General features: G+C 42.5%; 1 protein-coding gene across 1 annotated transcript in view; it reads left to right on the plus strand.

Moving 5' to 3' along the window:
* Positions 1–327: 327 nt before the first annotated feature.
* The window catches only part of MAP2K1 (mitogen-activated protein kinase kinase 1), a 76,759-nt gene continuing 58,339 nt past the window's right edge, over positions 328–18,747 (plus strand). Inside the window, exon 1 of the mRNA XM_020876854.2 lies at positions 328–830. Within this exon, the coding sequence (XP_020732513.1) occupies positions 751–830 (80 nt within the window). The 5' untranslated portion in view covers positions 328–750. The remainder of the gene's footprint in view (positions 831–18,747) is intronic.

The raw sequence follows: 18,747 nt of genomic DNA on the forward strand, positions 1-18,747 counted from the left end.
GACTCGGCCCTGGGGCTACAGTCACCGTAGAGGAGGAGACCGCGTGGCGACCTACCAGATCAAGCTCACCTCGACTAGCTATGGGAGCCAAGGATGCAAGACCTCCTTTCCCGGTAGGTCCACCTGGGAGTCCCTAGGCGGCAGAGGGCGCTGTGGAGCCAGGGACAGACCCCGCCCCCAGGGCCGCGCGCCGCGCCCCGTGACGTATTTCCGCGTCATCTGCCGCCGAGGCGTTCTCTCATTGGCTGTGAGGGGCAATGGGGGCGGGCCCAGGTGGGCGTGTGGAAAACGCAGCCTCCTGGAATTGGGGGGGGCGAGGCTTCCCCTGTCCCCAGCCCTCCCCCCAGCCCTCCCCCGCCCTCCAGTCCCTCTCTGGGACTGCTGCGCTGAGCCGCTTGGAACGCGGCAGTGGCGGCGGCGCACTTTCCCGGGCTGTGGCTGGAGCAGCGTTGTGGTGCGCGCGCCGGGGGACCGGTTGACTGAGGGAGAGCGGGAGGGAATCCCGGGCTGCTGAGCTGCGCCGGCGGGGAAACCCTTCGGTTCCCTGTGCATTGAGCAAGTGGGCCGGGGGTTCCCCCAGACGGCCACTGGCTCTTTGGCCCTGACGGGACCGCGCAGGGCGCGCCCCCCGAAGGCAGCGTCCGGGCTTGCGGCCCTGACTTGGCCCCGCGAGGCCGGCGCGGGGCAGCTCAGAGGGAGGAAGCTAGAGGGGCCGCCCTCGGAGTTGGGAGCGCCTTTCCTGGGTCCAAAATGCCCAAGAAGAAGCCGACGCCCATCCAGCTGAACCCGGCCCCGGACGGCTCCGCGGTTAACGGGACCAGCTCGGCGGAGTAAGTCTTGGGGTCGGGGGCGGGCCGGGGTGCAGAAGCCGAGTCGGGTGTGCGCCTCGCGCGGGGCTCTGCTCGGGTCATCACGTACGTCTCGGGCCGCCGGGCGCGAGGAACTCCCGGCCGCCGAGGTATCGGTGACTAAGCACTGATTGTGCTCCTGACTCAGACCAGTTGGTGCACCCGAGTAGCGATGCCACATCCCCACCCCTTTACCGACCCTTTCAGTCATCCCTGACCTCTGGTCATTTTCCCTCTCCCTAAAAAATAAAAGCTGGTTCATCGCCCACCTCTCCCCAGCTGTTTCTCCTAGATTCTCTGGGATTCTGGTGTGTAACTGGGAGAAGGGAGCCGATGTTTTGGAAAAATTAATATCGCGTCTGCGTCTTGAGATCAACTCAGGGTGTAGAATGTGGAGTTGGGACCGGCGAGCAGTCCTCACCTTCGTGCTTGACACCTGTGGGCTGGGAGTGGCTAGTCGCGGCCGCTGCCTGGCCAGCGAGGGCGTGTGTACACCAACACCCCCAAGGCTTTTTACTTGTCGACTTTGGGGGCTCCCATTCCTTGGCCTTATTCCTGGAGACTCTTGTTTTGAAGGGAGCTGCTTTTCTTTTCTTCATCTGACTTTTCATTCATTCACCAGATCTCATCCGTGTCTCTCCTGGGCTGCTTTAATTGACCATGAGCCCAATTTTGGACCTGAGACGTAACACCATGTTCTTGGAAATCACACACGAGGTGCTCCATCTCTGCAACTTCCAGTGTTCATCACAAACCAGCAGTTTACTTCTTTAAACAGTGATGAGTCTGTTTCATGGATGTTTCTGAGTTCCCACAACTCTTTTGCATCCTAGGTAAGGGACAGGACTGTGTGAAGGAGAAAGATCTGGCGAGCTGGAGAAGTGAACAGAAAAGATTAATAAGAGTTCTTAATAAAAAAAAAAAAAAGAGTTCTTAATCTCTTACCTGCACCCCTGAGAACTTTAGGAAACCAGCTGATGAAAAGAACAGATTAGGCCTCGACCTACTGCCCTGTGGTGATTTCTGTAACCTTTGTTTGTCTCTTCTCAATTTTAGTAGCCTGGGGACCTGTTGGCTTGGTGGCTCTGTCCATCCCTGTAATGATCACAAGGCAGTGGTGGACAGACCTGTGATGTGAGCTCAACCACATTCCTCAGACAAACTTGTTTTGATACTGAAGTGTCCATTTTGCATGATATTAACTTGTCCAGGTTGGTGGATAACTCTAAAAACATTGATGCAAGTTTAGTGTACAGAATTTTATCCCCTTGAAATAGACTGAAGTCACCCCCCAACCCCCACCAGAGCAGGGTGGGACAGGACAAGTTTTGACCACAGTGGACTCTGACTGACTGTTGTGTCCTGACCATCGTGCTCCCATTGGTTTTGGAAGAAGGTAGTGAGTGAAAGTGGAGCTTCCCAAGTGGCACTAATGGTAAAGAACCCACCTGCCAATGCAGGAGACCAAAGAGATGCAGGTTCGATCCCTTGGGTCGGGAATATCCTCTGGAGGAGGGCAAGGCAGCTCACTCCAGTATTCTTGCCTGGGAATCCCATGGACAGAGGAGCCTGGAGGGCTATAGTCCATGGGGTCTCAGAGTTAGACTCAACTGAAGCGACTAAGCAGCAGCAGTGAGTGAAATTACCTGTAGTCATTCTGTTGTTAATTGTGACCCCAGTGTTCTTACAAAGTGACTGTGAGAACTTACAAAGGACTTACAAAGTTCTTACAACTGTGACTGTGTTCTTACAAAGGGGAGAGGGAAGAAACAAAGAAAAAAAACTATCCTGGAGTTGGTGGCAGATATATTTGGTGGGACTGGAAGATTCTAAGCAGTGGGTAAAAGGTTGGACTCTGGAGTCAGGCTAAGTTTGTGGTTTTGTGATCTGGGTCAGGTCTCTCCAGGGCTTAGGTTTAGTTTTTTCGTCTGTGAAAATGGGTCTAATGGTAGATCTGTTTAGAGTTGTGAAGACTAAATGAGCTAATAGTAGTAAATCTTCCGCCAGTGTTAGCTGCTGGTACCTTTGTTACTGGGTAGAGAATGCCAAGGGAAACTTGAAGGTAATTTCCAGTCATGGTGGTAGATAAATAAGGTGCCTTAGCTTCTGGATAACTGACTCTCCCTTACTCAGTTTTCTGTGCCATCTGCATCTACTTCCATGACTCATTGCTGTGTTACAATAGGAGGCATCTTTGTGTAGGCTGCCTGAGACAAACAGGGACTGTTCCCCTACATTTCCTGCCTCTCATGGGGGGAAAGCTGTACACATCTATTAATACATCTTTCCCCTTTTTCAAGCAAAGCTGATGTACTCATGTTTCTCTCAGTAGATCAGGGCATGATTTGGCACATTATCTAAAGTGTAAACTAAAGAGAAAAGTCCATTGACATTAAAGAACTCTTGGCACTAAGTTGGCAGGGTTGTTTCTGTGTGACTCCCTGGCACTTGGGAATGCTCTCTAATGTTGCACTTACCCCATTCAGGCAAAGTTGTGTTACATGGGACCTGAATTCTGTGCAGCTTCTGGGGGTCCTTGAAGAAAAAGACTGCAAAAATATTTCTTTTGCAAGTTTGCAAAAATATGTGAGCATATTGCAAGGGTGCTAAATGTTAGAGTGAAATAAGTTGGAAACAAGATCATGTCATTTCCCTGTTTAAAATATTTTCACTGGGAATTCCCTAGTGGTCCAGTGATTAGGACTTCCTGTTTCCCTTTCTGAGGAACTGGGTTCAATCCCTCCTCAGGGAACTAAGATCCCATAAACCTCACAACTGAGCACCGCCCCCCGCCAAAAAAAAAGTTTTCATAGTTTCTTTGCAGTTAGAATAAAATAAAATCCAAACTCTTTATATCGGGCTGTGAGTCTTCCCCACCCCATCTCTTTAACCACATTTCCTGCTGCTCCTTTCTTCCGTTACACTGGTCTTCTTTCACTTCCTCCATGGGATGGCCCATACTCCCTCCAGGCCCTTGCACATGCTGTTCCGTTTGCCTGACATGAATACTCCCTTTCTCTTCCCTAGCTGCGAAGGAAGCAGTCGTCACCTGAGTAAATGTCACTTCCTCAGAGATGTTCACAGACCACCTAATCTAAAGTGGGTCCCTCCTTCTCATGTCACCTGACTTTTTTAATGACACTCATTCACTGTCCATAATCTTTTACTGGGGTATTTTAAATATTTCTGCCTTCTGTACACCTTATAAACTATAAGATTGGACTGCCCGTTTTTGATTTGCTGTTGAATAAATAGTGCCTGGAATGGTACCTGGCAAGTAATAAGTGCACAAATGTTTGTGGAGTGAATTAGTGAAATTTCTAATATTTGCACAGTCTATCAAGTCTTTTAATAGCTTTTCATTTTTTTTTTTTGTTATTTCCCCCTTTACTTTCATTCCCTCCTCCCCACTTTCTTCTCTCCCCAAGACACCATCTCACCCACTCTAGATATTTAACATTTGGTCTTATAATTCTATCTATTCGTTGGGTATATGTGTGCTTTTGGGAGGTAGATAGTGTTCTTTTGTGTGCTTCAGTTCAGTCCAGTTCAATTCAGTCGCTCAGTCGTGTCCGACTCTTTGTGACCCCATGAATCGCAGCATGGCAGGCCTCCCTGTCCATCACCAACTCCCGGAATTGACTCAAACTCATGCCCATCGAGTCGGTGATGCCATCCAGCCATCTCATCCTCTGTCGTCCCCTTCTCCTGCCCCCAATCCCTCCCAGCATCAGGGTCTTTTCCAATGAGTCAACTCTTCGCATGAGATGGCCAAAGTACTGGAGTTTCAGCTTGAGCATCAGTCCTTCCAATGAACACCCAGGACTGATCTCCTTCAGGATGGACTGGTTGGATCTCCTTGCAGTCCAAGGGACTCTCAAGAGTCTTCTCCAACACCACAGTTCAAAAGCATCAATTTTTCGGTGCTCAGCTTTCTTCACAGTCTAACTCTCACATCCATACATGACCATTGGAAAAACCATAGCCTTGACCAGACGGACCTTTGTTGGCAAAGTAATGTCTCTGCTTTTTAATATGCTATCTAGGTTGGTCATAACTTTCCTTCCAAGGAGAAAGTGTCTTTTAATTTCATGGCTGCAGTCACCATCTGCAGTGATTTTGGATCCGCAAAAAATAAAGTCTGACACTGTTTCCACTGTCTCCCCATCTGTTTCCCATGAGGTGATGGGACAAGATGCCATGATCTTAGTTTTCTGAATGTTAAGCTTTAAGCCAACTTTTCCACTCTCCTCTTTCACTTTCATCAAGAGGCTTTTTAGTTCCTCTTCACTCTCTGCCATAAGGGTGGTGTCATCTGCATATCTGAGATTATTGATATTTCTCCCGGCAATCTTGATTCCAGCTTGTGCTTCTTCCAGCCCAGCGTTTCTCATGATGTACTCTGCATATAAGTTAAATAAGCAGGGTGACAATATACAGCCTTGACGTACTCCTTTTCCTATTGTTGTTCCATGTCCAGTTCTAACTGTTGCTTTCTTACCTGCATACAGGTTTCTCAAGAGACAGGTCAAGTGGTCTGGTATTCCCATCTCTTTCAAAATTTTCCACAGTGTGTGCTTAGGGTGCTGTATACTATTGTGCTATTATTTAGCCTTGAAAGAGAAGGAAATCCTGCCATTTGCAGCACCATGGATGGACCTGGAGGACAGTATGCTAAATGAAATGAGCTAGACAAAGAAAGAAAAATACTGCATGATCTCAGATTTTATGTGGAATCTAAAAAAATGGAATACATGGAAGCATAGAGTAGATAGACAGGTGGTTACCTGGGGTGGGGAGGTGGGGGAAATGGGAGGATATTTGTCAAAGTATACAAAGTTGTAGTTAATAGGGTGAATAAGTCTAGAGATCTAATGCTTAGCATGATGACTATAGTTAATAATACTGTGTTGAATACTGGACATTTGCTGGGGGAGTAGATTTCAGGTGCTCTTGTCACACACACACACCCCAAATGGTAAAGGTGTGAGGAGATGTGTATGTTAATTAGCGTGACTGAAATAAGCATTTCACTATGTGTATATAGTGAATCATCATGTTGTGCACTTTAAATATTTTCATTTTTTATTAAAAATCCTATTGTAAAAAAAAATAATAAAATAAAAATCCTATTGTGCTATAAATCTGCATCAGTTGGGATAGACTAGAAAATCTCAGTAGTTTAACATGCTTTCAGGTCAATGGGAGGCTCTTCTGATTGGATTCCAATCAGTGACTCAGGCTGACGGAGGCACCATGTCTGAAATATGCTTAATGAGAAGGGAATCTTGAGAACCACATGCTGGCTTTTAAAGTTTCTGCTCAGAAGTGTCACTTTTGCTCCCATTTTTGTAAAGCAGAACACATGGCTATGGTGACCTTCAAAGGGGACAGGGGCCTTCTTGGAAGGAGAAGAATCAGCAATATTTGAACAGAAGCAAAGACCACCCTTAACTTTATTTCAGGTTTTTTCTTTTTCAAACAAGTACTGTATTTCTGAGCTCTGTTCATAGTGTTATATGTGTATCTAGTTAATTATTTCTCTTGGTTGCAGAGCAATCAATCATGTGCATGTACCACATTCTACTTATTATTCCCCTAGAATAAGAGTTTTGTTGTTTCTAACCCCTTGCTGCTTCAAACAGTGAAGCCATCACTGTCCTTAAATTTGCACCTCCTTTTGGACTCTTGTAAGAGTTCCCTATGGAATATACTCAGAAATGGGATTGCTGAGTCTGAGGGTACTTTGCCTCTCCTTCCGTGATAAGGCACTCACCTAATCTTTCTTTGTACTTTATTTTTTTTTCTGTTTCCTTTTTATTTTTGAAATTGTGAGAGTATGAAAACACACAAGAGACTTGGAAAATACAGAACAAGTTACATATAGTTCCACTCTATATTACAATTATTTTTTTAAGTAGATAAATTAAGATTTTTAGTTGGAGTTTCAATGTCAAACTCTCAAAAATTAATAGAATGAATATGCAGAAAAGTAGAAGGATATAGTGGATCTGAAAGGCCCCATGAACCAATTCAGCATAATTAAGATTCACAGAGATCACGTAACAGTAGGATACAAAATCTATTCAAGTTCCCATAGACTATAAACTAGGAGACATTGAAACATATCCAGGGACATAAAACAAGGTGCAAAAATTTCGTGGCCTAGGGGAACTGAATTCATACAGAGTCTGTTCTTTCTTTGTGTTTTAAAGAGTGCTTTTAACTCCCACAAGGAGAAGCTTGCGCCCTGAGTAGAGTTCGAAGTTGCAATGCAGGGTGCTCCCCAAGACCTCACTTTTTCTTTTACCTTAGGCAAGTTGTTTGTACTTTCTGACTTTCAGTTTCCTTATCTGTAGAGTGAGGATGAGAATGGTTCGTAAAATCTTGGTCTTAGTGGCCTACAAGGCCCTGTCTGATCAGGTTCGTAGTTTTCCCCATGGGCCCCTTCACTCTTGCTCTCCAGCCATGCTGTTCTCTTTGCTGTTCCACAGTTGGTTGGGTGCATTCTGATCTCAGAACTTTTGCTGTTCTCTCTGCCTGGAATTCTCTGCTGCCAAATACCCACATGACTTGCTTCCTCACTTCCTTTGGACCTCTGCTCAAATGTTTCTTCACACAGGCCATCTTGGATCACTCTATTTGTAGCACTCCCTGTCCTGCGTGACTCCCTTATTTGCTGTACTTTTCTTTGCAGCACTTAACCACTAATTAGTGTTGCATTGTCTATAAATACTTATCTCCACCTCCCCCTGCCCTAAAATGTATGCTTCATGAAGGTGGGGGGTTGGTTTGTTCCTTGTTCAGTGAGTAGATCAGTGTCTGGCCCATAGCAGACACTCAGTAGATAGCTGTTGACTGAATGATTGAACCGTTCTTACCTTGAAGGAGTATCATGAAGATTAAACAAGATAACACATACGGAAGTGCTTTGAAGGCCACTAGGTGCTAAAGAAACAAGGGCCGTTGCTTGGCCTTGGTGGCATCCACAGTTTTTTCATTTGCATCAGCACTTTCTGCAGGTTTGTAGGAACACACATCTGTTAGTGTGGAGGCCCTTAAGAAAGAGGGCAGAGAGGTTGAAACAGGTTGTTGTGCTTTTGGGGAATCTCTTACGGCCTTAGGCGCTTCCCTGACGGCTCAGTTGGTAAAGAATCCACCTGCAGTGCAGGAGATCTGGTTGGATTCCGGGTCAGGAAGATCCCCTGGAGAAGGGATAGGCTACCCACTGCAGTATTCTTGGGCTTCACTTGTGGCTCAGCTGGTAAAGAATTCACCTGCTATGCAGGAGACCTGGATTTGATCTGTGGGTTGGGAAGATCTCATGGAGAAGGGAATGGCTACCCACCCCAGTATTCTGGACTGGAGAATTCCATGGACTCTATAGTCCGTGGGGTCGCAAAGAGTTGGACACGACTGAGCGACTTTCACTTAAAACTTTACCTGGGATGTGCATTATGACAACTAGAAGCTTTTGAAGTGGTTTTAATTGACTTTGTAGTTCTGAACTTAGGTGCTTCTACAGGTTTGTTGCTGCAGTAACTAATTCTGGTGCAGTCTTTTGAGAACAGCTTCAGGTAAAAAGTAGGGCCAGTTGAATCCTGTGTCCTGGGAAGAATGTATCTGCTGTTGTTGCAGCAGACACAGAAAGAGCAGAAGGTTCATAAAGATGACTTAGCCTGGGGCAAGGAGATGTGTAAGGTGCTTGTTTGAACATAAACATGTACAGCATTCTACTTTCACTTATTTATGCATCTTTGAAAACAGGGAGAGCTTTGAAAACTTCCATAGAGCTTCCCATCTCTAGCTTGATTTTTCTCTGGCTGATCCCTTTATTGTCCTCCCATTGCCCCTGCTTTTTACCTCTGTCTGGTCTTGCTCACATGGTTTCCTTTGTCTGGAATGCCCTCCTCCAATTTCCTGTGTGATTTTATTTTTGTCTTGTATTTGCCACCACACTTTAGGTGAGGGGAGGACCTATAACTATGAGGAAAGGAACCATGACTATCTTGTGTACTGATATTTCCCCTACATCTAGTGCAGGGCCTGAAATGAATGAATGCTCATATCTTTCAAGAGTTCATTTCCCATGTAGCCTTTTCTGAGTAACTCCATGCTATTCTAGGACTCGAGTTTGAGACTTAGTTTTGCTACTTCTATATTGTTGATCTTTGGCATGTCATTTATTTATTAAAAATATTTTTTTTTGCATGTTATTTAACTTCACCGAGTCTCAGTTTCCTTCATTAGTAAAGTAAGGATGATAATATAACAAACCTGTGAGGGAAGGAGGGCAGGTGAGCGTCATCCAAAATAACGTTATAAAAGTTCTTCATGATTGTTGGAAGCTGTCTACATGGGAAGTGTAATTAGAGGTGCTGGCTTTGCTTTCTTCCTTCTCAATTGACTGTTACCTTTTTTTCTTAATACCAAATTGCAAATATTGGCAACTCATGTTAATTTTTACATTTTATATGCTGCCTGTTCTTCGAAGTCTAACCCAAAACTGCATCTAATCAAGCCTTGAGATCTGACTTCCTGTTTACAGCAAATACAGGGACAGAGAAACAAGTGAAATGACACCAGGAGGAAACAAACAAACTCAGGATGTGGAGCATTCTCTAAGACAACTGACCCAGTCCCTTTAAGAAGTCAGTGTCATGCGGGAAAAGTAAGGGAAGGTGTTATTTGAGAATAAGAGACTAAGGAGACATGCCAATCAAATGTAATGCATGAACCTTGGTTGGGTACTGAATCAAAAAATGTAATAGCTGTAAAAACGATTTCTTGGAACAACTCGGGAAGTTTAAATAGAGAATTATGGTTAATTTTTTAGATGTAATAGTGGTATGATTATGTAGGAGACTGTTGTTCATAGTTGATGAGTAAAACTTTGAAATTGTTCAGGAAAAAAGTTGCACTCTCATAGTAGATAAAGCAAATGGGGCAAAATTGTTCACAGTTGTTTAGTTGGTTAGTGTATGAGTTTGACTCTTCCCTTCTTTCCATATTTCTTAAATTAATAATAAAAATTTTAAAAGTACCCAGAGATTAAAATTCATCCTAAATGCTACATCCTTTTTAACATTAACTCACATTTTCTCTCTTCCGCTTTGTACTCTGGCCTGTGTGTTTGTGTGTGTACTTCGTTGCTCAGTCATGTCCTACTCTTTTAGGCCTCATAGATTGTAGCCCGCCAGGCTTCTCTGTCCATGGGATTTTTTCCAGGCAAGAATAGTGAAGTGGGTTGCTATTTCCTCCTCCAGGGGTTCTTCCCTGACCCAGGGATCAAACCCGAGTCTCCTGCATCTGCTGCATTGCAGACGAATTCTTTACCATTGTACCATCTGGCCTATATTATATAATAAACATCACATTAAATTCTGTATCATTTTGAAGTTAAATGCTTTCTTATTCACTAAATGTTCCTTGTGTCTTTTTTTTCTCCATTAATTTGATTATTTGGGACCATGCCTTTTTGGACCCCTGGGTCTACATCACTCCATTCTCTTAATATAGTAAATCATTATCAGTAAATTGGACAAAACCAGAATAACATTTAAACAAACTAACCAACAACAACAAAAAACTCTTCCTTGCAAACTTCCTTTGGTATGAATTGGTAATTGTTTTTACCACATCCATAGGAAGCACAAGTCAAGCAATGGAGAATCTTTCCAACATATTGAGAAAACCTGGAGAACCCACAGACTGGGAAGAAGATGAGGTGAGCTTGAGAAGAAAGCTTAGAGTCTCAATTTTGTTTCTCTTAGTCCCTTCTAGAAGCTGCCAGTTTTGAAAAAATCATCCTAGTCTCTTTCTGCCACTTGATTATGTTTTTACTTCATGTCCTGTGTCCTGTCTCTTTTGTCTGAAAGCCCAGGAGAGCTCTTTGAAGGCTCACATACCTGTTTGCTAAATTAACACATTCCAGAATGAATTGCATTTTTATTTTTAAAAGAGCAGATGTTCTCTGAATCCTGGTGCAGGGCCTACTGCTAAAAATGCTGATCCTGCCTCTGATTTCATGGTGCAGCTCCCAGGGGTATCCTGCTTTGATGTCAGCAAGGGAGTCAGATAAGATGATGTTGCTTGGGGGTTGAAGAAAAATCAAATAGTGATTTCTTCCCCCCGAACCCAACTCTTTTTTGAATATTTGCTTGCTCAAGTTCAACTTTAAAAGAAAATTGAATGTATCAGTACCTTTTTAAGGAAAGAACCTGCAGACATTAAATTTTCCAGTTTAACTTTTGGTTATTCCATTATATACATACATAGATAACTGTGATCAGTTGATGGGCTCCCTTCCTACCCCATTTTTACTCATAGACATAATTATCATGCTTGTCATTTATTTTTGGCTAAAGAGTAGAATTTGATAGGACCTGGCTTCACAAATGACACTTTGTTGATTATTTAGATGGCTTCCAAAATTTTATTATTTACTGATACTCTTAGGAGTATTTTGAAATAATTTGTTCTTTTAAATTAATTCATACAGCAAATCAGAGGCAATGAACCATGTTGCCCATTTTGTTATGTATTACTGAATATGTTCCATAAAAAGACAGAACCAATTTACAATGTATGTTTCAACTGGTTCCTCAAGCTTTAGGAAGTTGGGTTTTTTTTTCTTTTTTTGAAGTTTGGTGATTTTTTTTTTTTGATAGTTTAATAGGGCTCCTTCTCAGTCTGCTTTGCTTTGTTTGCCAGGCTGTATTTTTGAAATGGGATTATTTTCAGTCTAAACTAATCTTTAATGAGTGCATTTTGAATGTAATTTGCTCTGCTGGATGGTGTAGATAGGTGAGTATGATTGTTTTTGCCTCCAAGAATCTTAAAATCTCATGTATGAAAAAAAAATCTCATGTATGGAGAGGTTGCGAGTTCACAAGGAGGAGGAAACAGATGGCTTTAGAGTAAGAGAAATGCCCCGGGAGAAAGAGGTACAAAGAAAGTACTGTCGATGCTCATTGAGAGGAGGAAGGACTCACATCCAGGGGGGCAGATTGGGAGGGCCTTCACAGAGGAGATGACACTTGAGCTGGGTCTTGAAGGATGGCTAGGATTTCCATGGGAGTGGGGGAGGGAGGGGGCCTGGCAGGAAGAGAGCTCAGGATGAGCAGCCTCACGTAAGTGGGAAAGCTTGGGATGTGTAGAGGGGCAGGCAGCTAGTTCAGTGTGCTGGATGCATAGCTGCAGGTCACAGGAGATGAAGCCGGAGAGGTAGGTGGGAAGGTTTTGTGGTACCAACCGAACACTTTGAAAAGTTTCATGCGAACTTTTTTCTTCTTAGACCATTTTTTAATAGATACGTCTAAATAGCTTTGATGTGCTTTGTATTTTATTTATTTTTTGATAGTTTGTGTCTTTTATTAGCCAGTAGACTATTGTCTTTTGGTTTGTTGAAGCAATAGGTCAGTGTGCTTTGTATCTTTTCAGTTTTATAAATTATGTGGCTACTACATCATCCCATTGTGATGTTTCCCTTTTATATTACTTAGGAAAAAAATACATATATCTTTCATTTTCCAAAGCATGTCTTTTGTATGGTACAACCTACTTTTCTTTAGTATTCATACATGAAGCATTATTTCATAACTAGCAGGAGTATGTGGCTTCATTTTCTTCTAGCCTTTTCTCTCCCTTATATGGTCCCATCTGGAATTAATGTGTTTGGGGTGAGGTATGGGTCTATGCTAATTTTTCTACACAATGAGGTCTAATATCTTCATGGAGTTTATTAAATAGGATTTTTATCTCTTGTATTTTCAAGTTTATTTTATGTGGTCTTTATGGTATTTTTTAAATCTATTTCTAAAATTTCTTTTTAACTTTTACATTTGAGTTTTTTTTTTCTTTCTTAAATTGGGTAGGGTTAAAGAAAGCTTTAAAAATTGTCATGGTGTATATTTCCATTTATTAATGTCTCCCCCTCTTTTTCTATTATGGTGTTATAGTTTCTTTTGAATAATTCTCTTGTGTCCTGAGTTAATATTCAAATACCTAACATTTTGATGCTGTTGTGATAGAACATTTTTTAATTTGTGTATTCCATCTTGACTGTGATTTGTTTGAATTGTTTATATCCTGAAACTTTGTTAAATTCTTTTATTATATCTAGTAACTTTTGATTGACTATCAGTATTTCTAGATTTATTAGTGTCATCTGCAAAACGTAACTTAATTTTTCCCTCTCAACACCATTTCTATTTTATAGCCATCTCAACTTGCTTTGCTCTCAATAGCAGTTCTTGTGTCCCAGGGGAACATTTGAAACTAATGAGGCTTCCCAGGAACCTTCGGGGCTAGGGGCTTTTCTGCTCTTTCCAAAGAGTTGTGAAAATAGGAAGCAGCTGTCCAGCTTTATAGAAGCAGCTCTTGTTAGGGCTGGCAGGGTCCTTACAGATCTTCTAGCCCTGTGCCGCCTCTTGCAGTATAAGGAAATCAGACCCGAGAGAGGGGAAGGAGTTCATACAGCTGGAGTTAAAGAAGGTACCTGAAATTTTATCCCAACTCAGACATATTTTCATTTGGTACACGTACTTGGTCTGAACAATTTCTAAGTTTACCCAAAACTGAATTTTTGGTAATTTTACCCAGTCTTCTTAAAAATTTTTATAAACCTCTTTTCAGGTAACAATCTGAAACTCTGGAAAAGGGTATCTCTCTGTATCACCACTCACCTAAGGTGTTTGAGGAAAAAGGGAATGAGGAAATGGAGGGAGGAAAGGATATTTTATTTTTGTCTAGGATCCTTAGTAGGAGGGCCTATTTTTAAGCTTCATAATGTCAGTTTTTAAAGCAGTGGTTTTCAGAATAACCACAGACAGAAGTCCCTGTGAAATGAATGCCTTTCTAGAATTGACCTATTTTGAGTTCAAACTGTTACCCAAGAAAGGTCCAGAATTTCAGATGCTCTTAAGCACATTTACTTTTCAGACAAAGTAGAACAACTGAGTTGAGTGAATGATCTGCATAGGTTCCAGATTCTGGTTAAATCTTGAAATTTGGGGAGTTGTAAGGAGAAGACATGACTAATCAGTCACATTGTTGTACTTATATGTTGACTGGATCCAGGTTCGTTATGTTTCTTTTTTGAGTTAGAACTTAAATTTCCAGGTTACTTTTTTTAAAATTAGATTAGACCTCACCACATTTGAGAGTTCCGAGTTGAAATTATTTGCCCTATTTGATTTCATATCTTTTTTTCAGTAAATAATCCTTCAAGGATGTCCTTGTTGGGGAGCCCTCAGAAGTTAGCAGGATTTCTAAGCTAACTATAAACCTTTTGTCTAATGGCTCACTCAAATCCAGATCAACATCCTACCAAAATGCTAGTCTATTTCAGCTTCTCTGTCTCTTTCCCTCTCTCTGAGTCTGTGGAATGCTAGAAAAGCAAGAAGAGGGTAGTTTAACATTCCAGTAATTATTAACAGTAGAAAATACATCCTGCTTATCATAGGCATCCATTTGTGTCCACTGGTAAAACTTGGACATTGGAGCCACAGAAAAGTTCTAGTCACCAAAAGAAGGACCAGCAGAATGTTGGACCAGGCTCATAATACATTATATTAGTTTAGATAGAGAGTGCAACACTTATATTATTTTACTGGAATACTTCTAAAACATAGTCCTTTTTTTTTTTTTGCCTTATTTTATTTTGGTTACTAAATTAGTGCAGGGTTAGCCGTAAGTGCAGCTTGTAAAAAGGCAGTCCTGAAGCATTTACAAATAAAAAAGAAGTTATAAAATATTTATTAGGGGAAGTCAAGGGGAGAGTTAGCGAGGAAAGTACCAAAAAACCACCAACAGGTGTTCTGGTTGCACTGAACAAAGCTTCAGCTTGATAGGCAATTGGGGGAAGGGTTTTGTGAATTCCTGAAACGTGAGGTGGCATGCGAGGTGGAGGGGACACAAGGGAAGCGGAAATCAGCGGTTCCGGAGACACAGAAGACTTGGGTTATTGGAGGCTCACCCCTTGCTGAGGATCTGTAACAATTCCTGAGCAAGTGGCTTTCTTGAAGAGCAGGAGCTGCATCTGTAGGACCCAGGTATGGAGTAATCAAGTATGGGTCCTAGATCAAGAAATGCAAAAGATAGGATAAAGGCAAAAGGCATAAAACTTTATCCCTGAAGGACAGCATACCTGAAAAAATAACCACCACTGATTGAGGAGCTTCCTGATCTGCTTCATCCAGTATCTTAAACTTGCCCTGAAATTCTGCAAGAAAGGTCCTAATGCTCTGTTATACAAATAAGGAAAATGAAGTTCAGGAATTTGCATGTTTGCCTAACTAGTAAATGGTGGAGCTAAGTTTGGAACCCAGGCCTGTCTTGCTCTAACACTCAAGCTCTTCCCACATAGCCCTCCAAAGATTGCATAAAATACTAGAGGTCATCTTCGAGCTACTCTTGCCAGAACTGTAGCCTCTAGCCATATGTAACTACTTAAATTTTAATGAATTAAAATTAAAGAATTGGTTCCTAATTTACACTAGCCACATGGAGGACTCAGTGGCCACATGTGGCTAGTGGTTACTGTACTGGACAGCACAGATTACATTTTCATCATTGCAGAAAATCTGTTAGTAGCTAGAGGTTATCCAATTTAACTCTTATTTATTTTTGCCCCTTTTTTCTGGAAAGGAGAAAATGAAGGACGAAGGAACTAACTTATTCAGTGTTTCCAGGTCTTTGTGCTGGTTGCCTGGTAGCTTTTCCTATGTTCCACCCTCTTCCTTAAAAAAAAATTAGCAGAATAGAGATGTGCAAAAGCAGTGACTCCTACTCTCTCAGCTTTGCCTGGCCTTCAAACTAGATTCTTCCTCCTAAAGTACAGTCCTGAGTTTTCACGAGTTCAAAGAACATTTCGTGATTAATTTCCCCCAGGGAAATGAAAGATGTTTGTTGGAAAGGAATTCCATGCTAAATGTATGAAATAGCACTTTGATTCCTTCTGGTTCTTTCTCTGCTTTCCTACTAAGCACTTCGTAATTGAACTTGCAGCTGCCAACCATTTGTCTTCCAAATAAGGCCAACTTCAAAACAGTTCAAATGACAGAGGTATATATACTTTGAATGCCAGCAGCTGCTTGTTATTTGCTGTTTATTCCAGTGGCATTTGTGTTAGGGTCAAATAGATTTAGATTATGCCCAGAATTACAACAATAGATTTCTAACTTGTGTGTTTAGAAGATTAAGATGTATTAACGTTCATTTAACTGATATTTAGTACATACCTAATGTGTATCAGGTGGACAAAAAGAAGGTTTGCTGAAAATTGGAAAAGATGCCAGTGTTACGGCCAAGTTGAATGTGTTTTAAATTTTCTGATTTTTATTGTCAGTATTTGCCATCCATATATATATATACCTATTTAGTCCTAAATTCAATAAAAGCTTCAGTTTGGATCATAGCTTTGAAATAAAGTGAAGAATCACATGGAAATGTTCTTTTAGTAGATGCTATTAAAGACGTTTAAATTATATACTCCAGTGTTTAAATGACAGTCTAAAATGTATGTGTATGCTTGGGGGATGAACCTGTGAGAAAAACCAAGGCATTGTACTGGGGTAGTATTTTTAGGAAGCTTAAATGTGATATTTGATTTCAGTCTAACAGACTCATAGCTTAGAAAATTGTTTTTCAGAAACGGAGAAATTAAAGTTTGGGGCTTTTTCCAAAGGAAATGTTAAAATCACATAAATGAGTATCCTCAGAGAGAGCAAAAGCAAATTTGAGGAGCTTCTGTGGTGAGTCAGTGGTGAAGAATCTGCCTGCCAATGTAGGAGATGCCAGTTCGATCCCTGGTCTGGGAAGACCCCCCGTGCTGCGGAACAGCTAAGCCTGCGCTCCAGAGCCTGGGGACCACGACGGCCGAGCCTTCTTGCCACTGCTGCTGAAGCCCGCGCTCCCCAACACGAGGAGCCACCACAATGAGAAACCCACAACAGACAGTGAGGAGTGGCCCCTGCTCACCACAGCCAGAGGAAAGCCCGTGCAGCAAAGAAGACCCAGCACAGCCAAAGATAAACAGAATAAAAAAACGGCAAAGAAAACAAAGTTGACTGATAGCGAGGTGTCCAGGAGAGTGCCTGTCTTCCCTGGGAGCACAAAGGCGGGGCGGGGAGGACCTGAAAGATGGTGGAGACAGTAGGATGGAATCTTGGGGGGCTCTGACATCTGGCCTTTCTGTCTGAGATCAGGGGATGGGCGGGTGGGGGAGGCAGAGCATCCAGAGGTCTTAACTGTATTGTTATTTAGAGTAGGGTCTAATTTCTAGAAAGTTAGGGATGGGATTATAAAAGTTTCAGAGTCAACAGACCCAAAAGCAGGATGGTCTGAGGAAGACATTCACCTCTGAGTGGTACTTGTCTTTGGTGTTACTGCAGTGAAGAACCCAGCTTCCTGATCAGATTTTTGAACAAATGTTTCTGCTCCCCCACCCCAGGTGTTTCATTTGAATCTAGAGACTGACCTCTTTTTTGGTGGGTTTTGAAAGTCTTCAGAATTTTCAGGCTGCAGTACTTTTGAATAATAATCTTGTGTAGAGCAAAAGTGTGAGATCTGAATGCCTTTTCTACAACTATTACCTCACCACATGACCATTCTGTGCCTGCTTTCCTGAAAGGTGGGGTTGGTTGTAATGCCTTCTTACCTTCCAGGGTTTAGGTAATGAGCTCCACATGACCATATAGGTCACCCCAGGCCCATTTTCAAGTTCTAAGTAGATCATAAATAGGTTAAATTTTATTGTTGAAAGGAATCTTGGAGATCTTTGTTGCAGTCCTAATTTTGAGGTAGATAAAGAATCTAGGACTAGAAGAAAACCTTAATAAAAGCTGACCTTGTCACAGCAGGTTCTGCCTTGAATTGCGAGTGTGAGTTCTGAGTGAACATAGCCTGGAGACAGTGAGGCTCAGGGGAGAGGCCTTGGAACCAGCACACTTGAGTTTGACTCTTGACTCCACCTCTATTTTCAGTGATCTTGTGCAAGTATTTTCATATCCTTGTGGCTGTCTCTGCATCTGTAAAATGGGCACAGTAATCCCTGCCCAGCAGAAAGGATTCACAGATACTTGGTGTGTGTTAACTGCTTTTTGATGATTAACTGGACTCATGAGAAGGACCAGGACTAGATTCCTGTCCGAGGGTGCCTTATTTTCTATCAGGTGAGAAGGAGAGAAAATTCTCACCTCCCAAAGAACTTCCAATGATGAGACTCTTCAGCTGTTCTTTATCCACACAGACTTAGAATAGAGACAACACCGGGCATACTTGCAATATCTGGGGATGTGCAGGAAGGAAAGAATTATTTTCAGTGAAACAGGAGGCTGCAAAAGGTGCCTGGGAAACAACTGCCACAGTACATCCTAATATAGACTCCTCCCAGAGTCTCGAGGCAGCCATCTGCCTGGCAGGCACCACCCAGGAAGCTCAGCTTTCGTCTCCAAGAGTTTAAAGAGGATTTCCTGGGGAGGGGTAGTCTGTCATGTAGGGAAGGTGTAGGGTGTGTGTGTGTGTGTGTGTGTGTGTGTGTGTGTAGGAATAGGGAGGGGTAGTCTGTCATATAGGGAAGGTGTGGCTTTCCTTTCTTCCTGTGGCTCAAACCAGATGCTGAGGGTCAGTTCCAGGTAGGTCTTGGGTTCAGTTTCTCCTTCATGGTCCTTCCAGAGGTCTTCCTCAATGGGCCCTGGCCTCTGCTCACACTGTGTCTTCTATTGGGATTCCCTTCTCCACCTTCAGTATATGTTGAAATGCTTGTTGTTGTTAAGTCGCTGGATCATGTCTGACTCTTTGTGAACCCCATGGAATGTAGCATTCCAGGCCACCCTGTCCCTCACCATCTCCCAGAGCCTGCTTAAACTGATGTCCATCAAGTCAGTGATGTCATCCA

This window comes from Odocoileus virginianus, chromosome 6 (genome assembly GCF_023699985.2).
Source record: "Odocoileus virginianus isolate 20LAN1187 ecotype Illinois chromosome 6, Ovbor_1.2, whole genome shotgun sequence".
Classification (NCBI taxonomy): domain Eukaryota; kingdom Metazoa; phylum Chordata; class Mammalia; order Artiodactyla; family Cervidae; genus Odocoileus; species Odocoileus virginianus.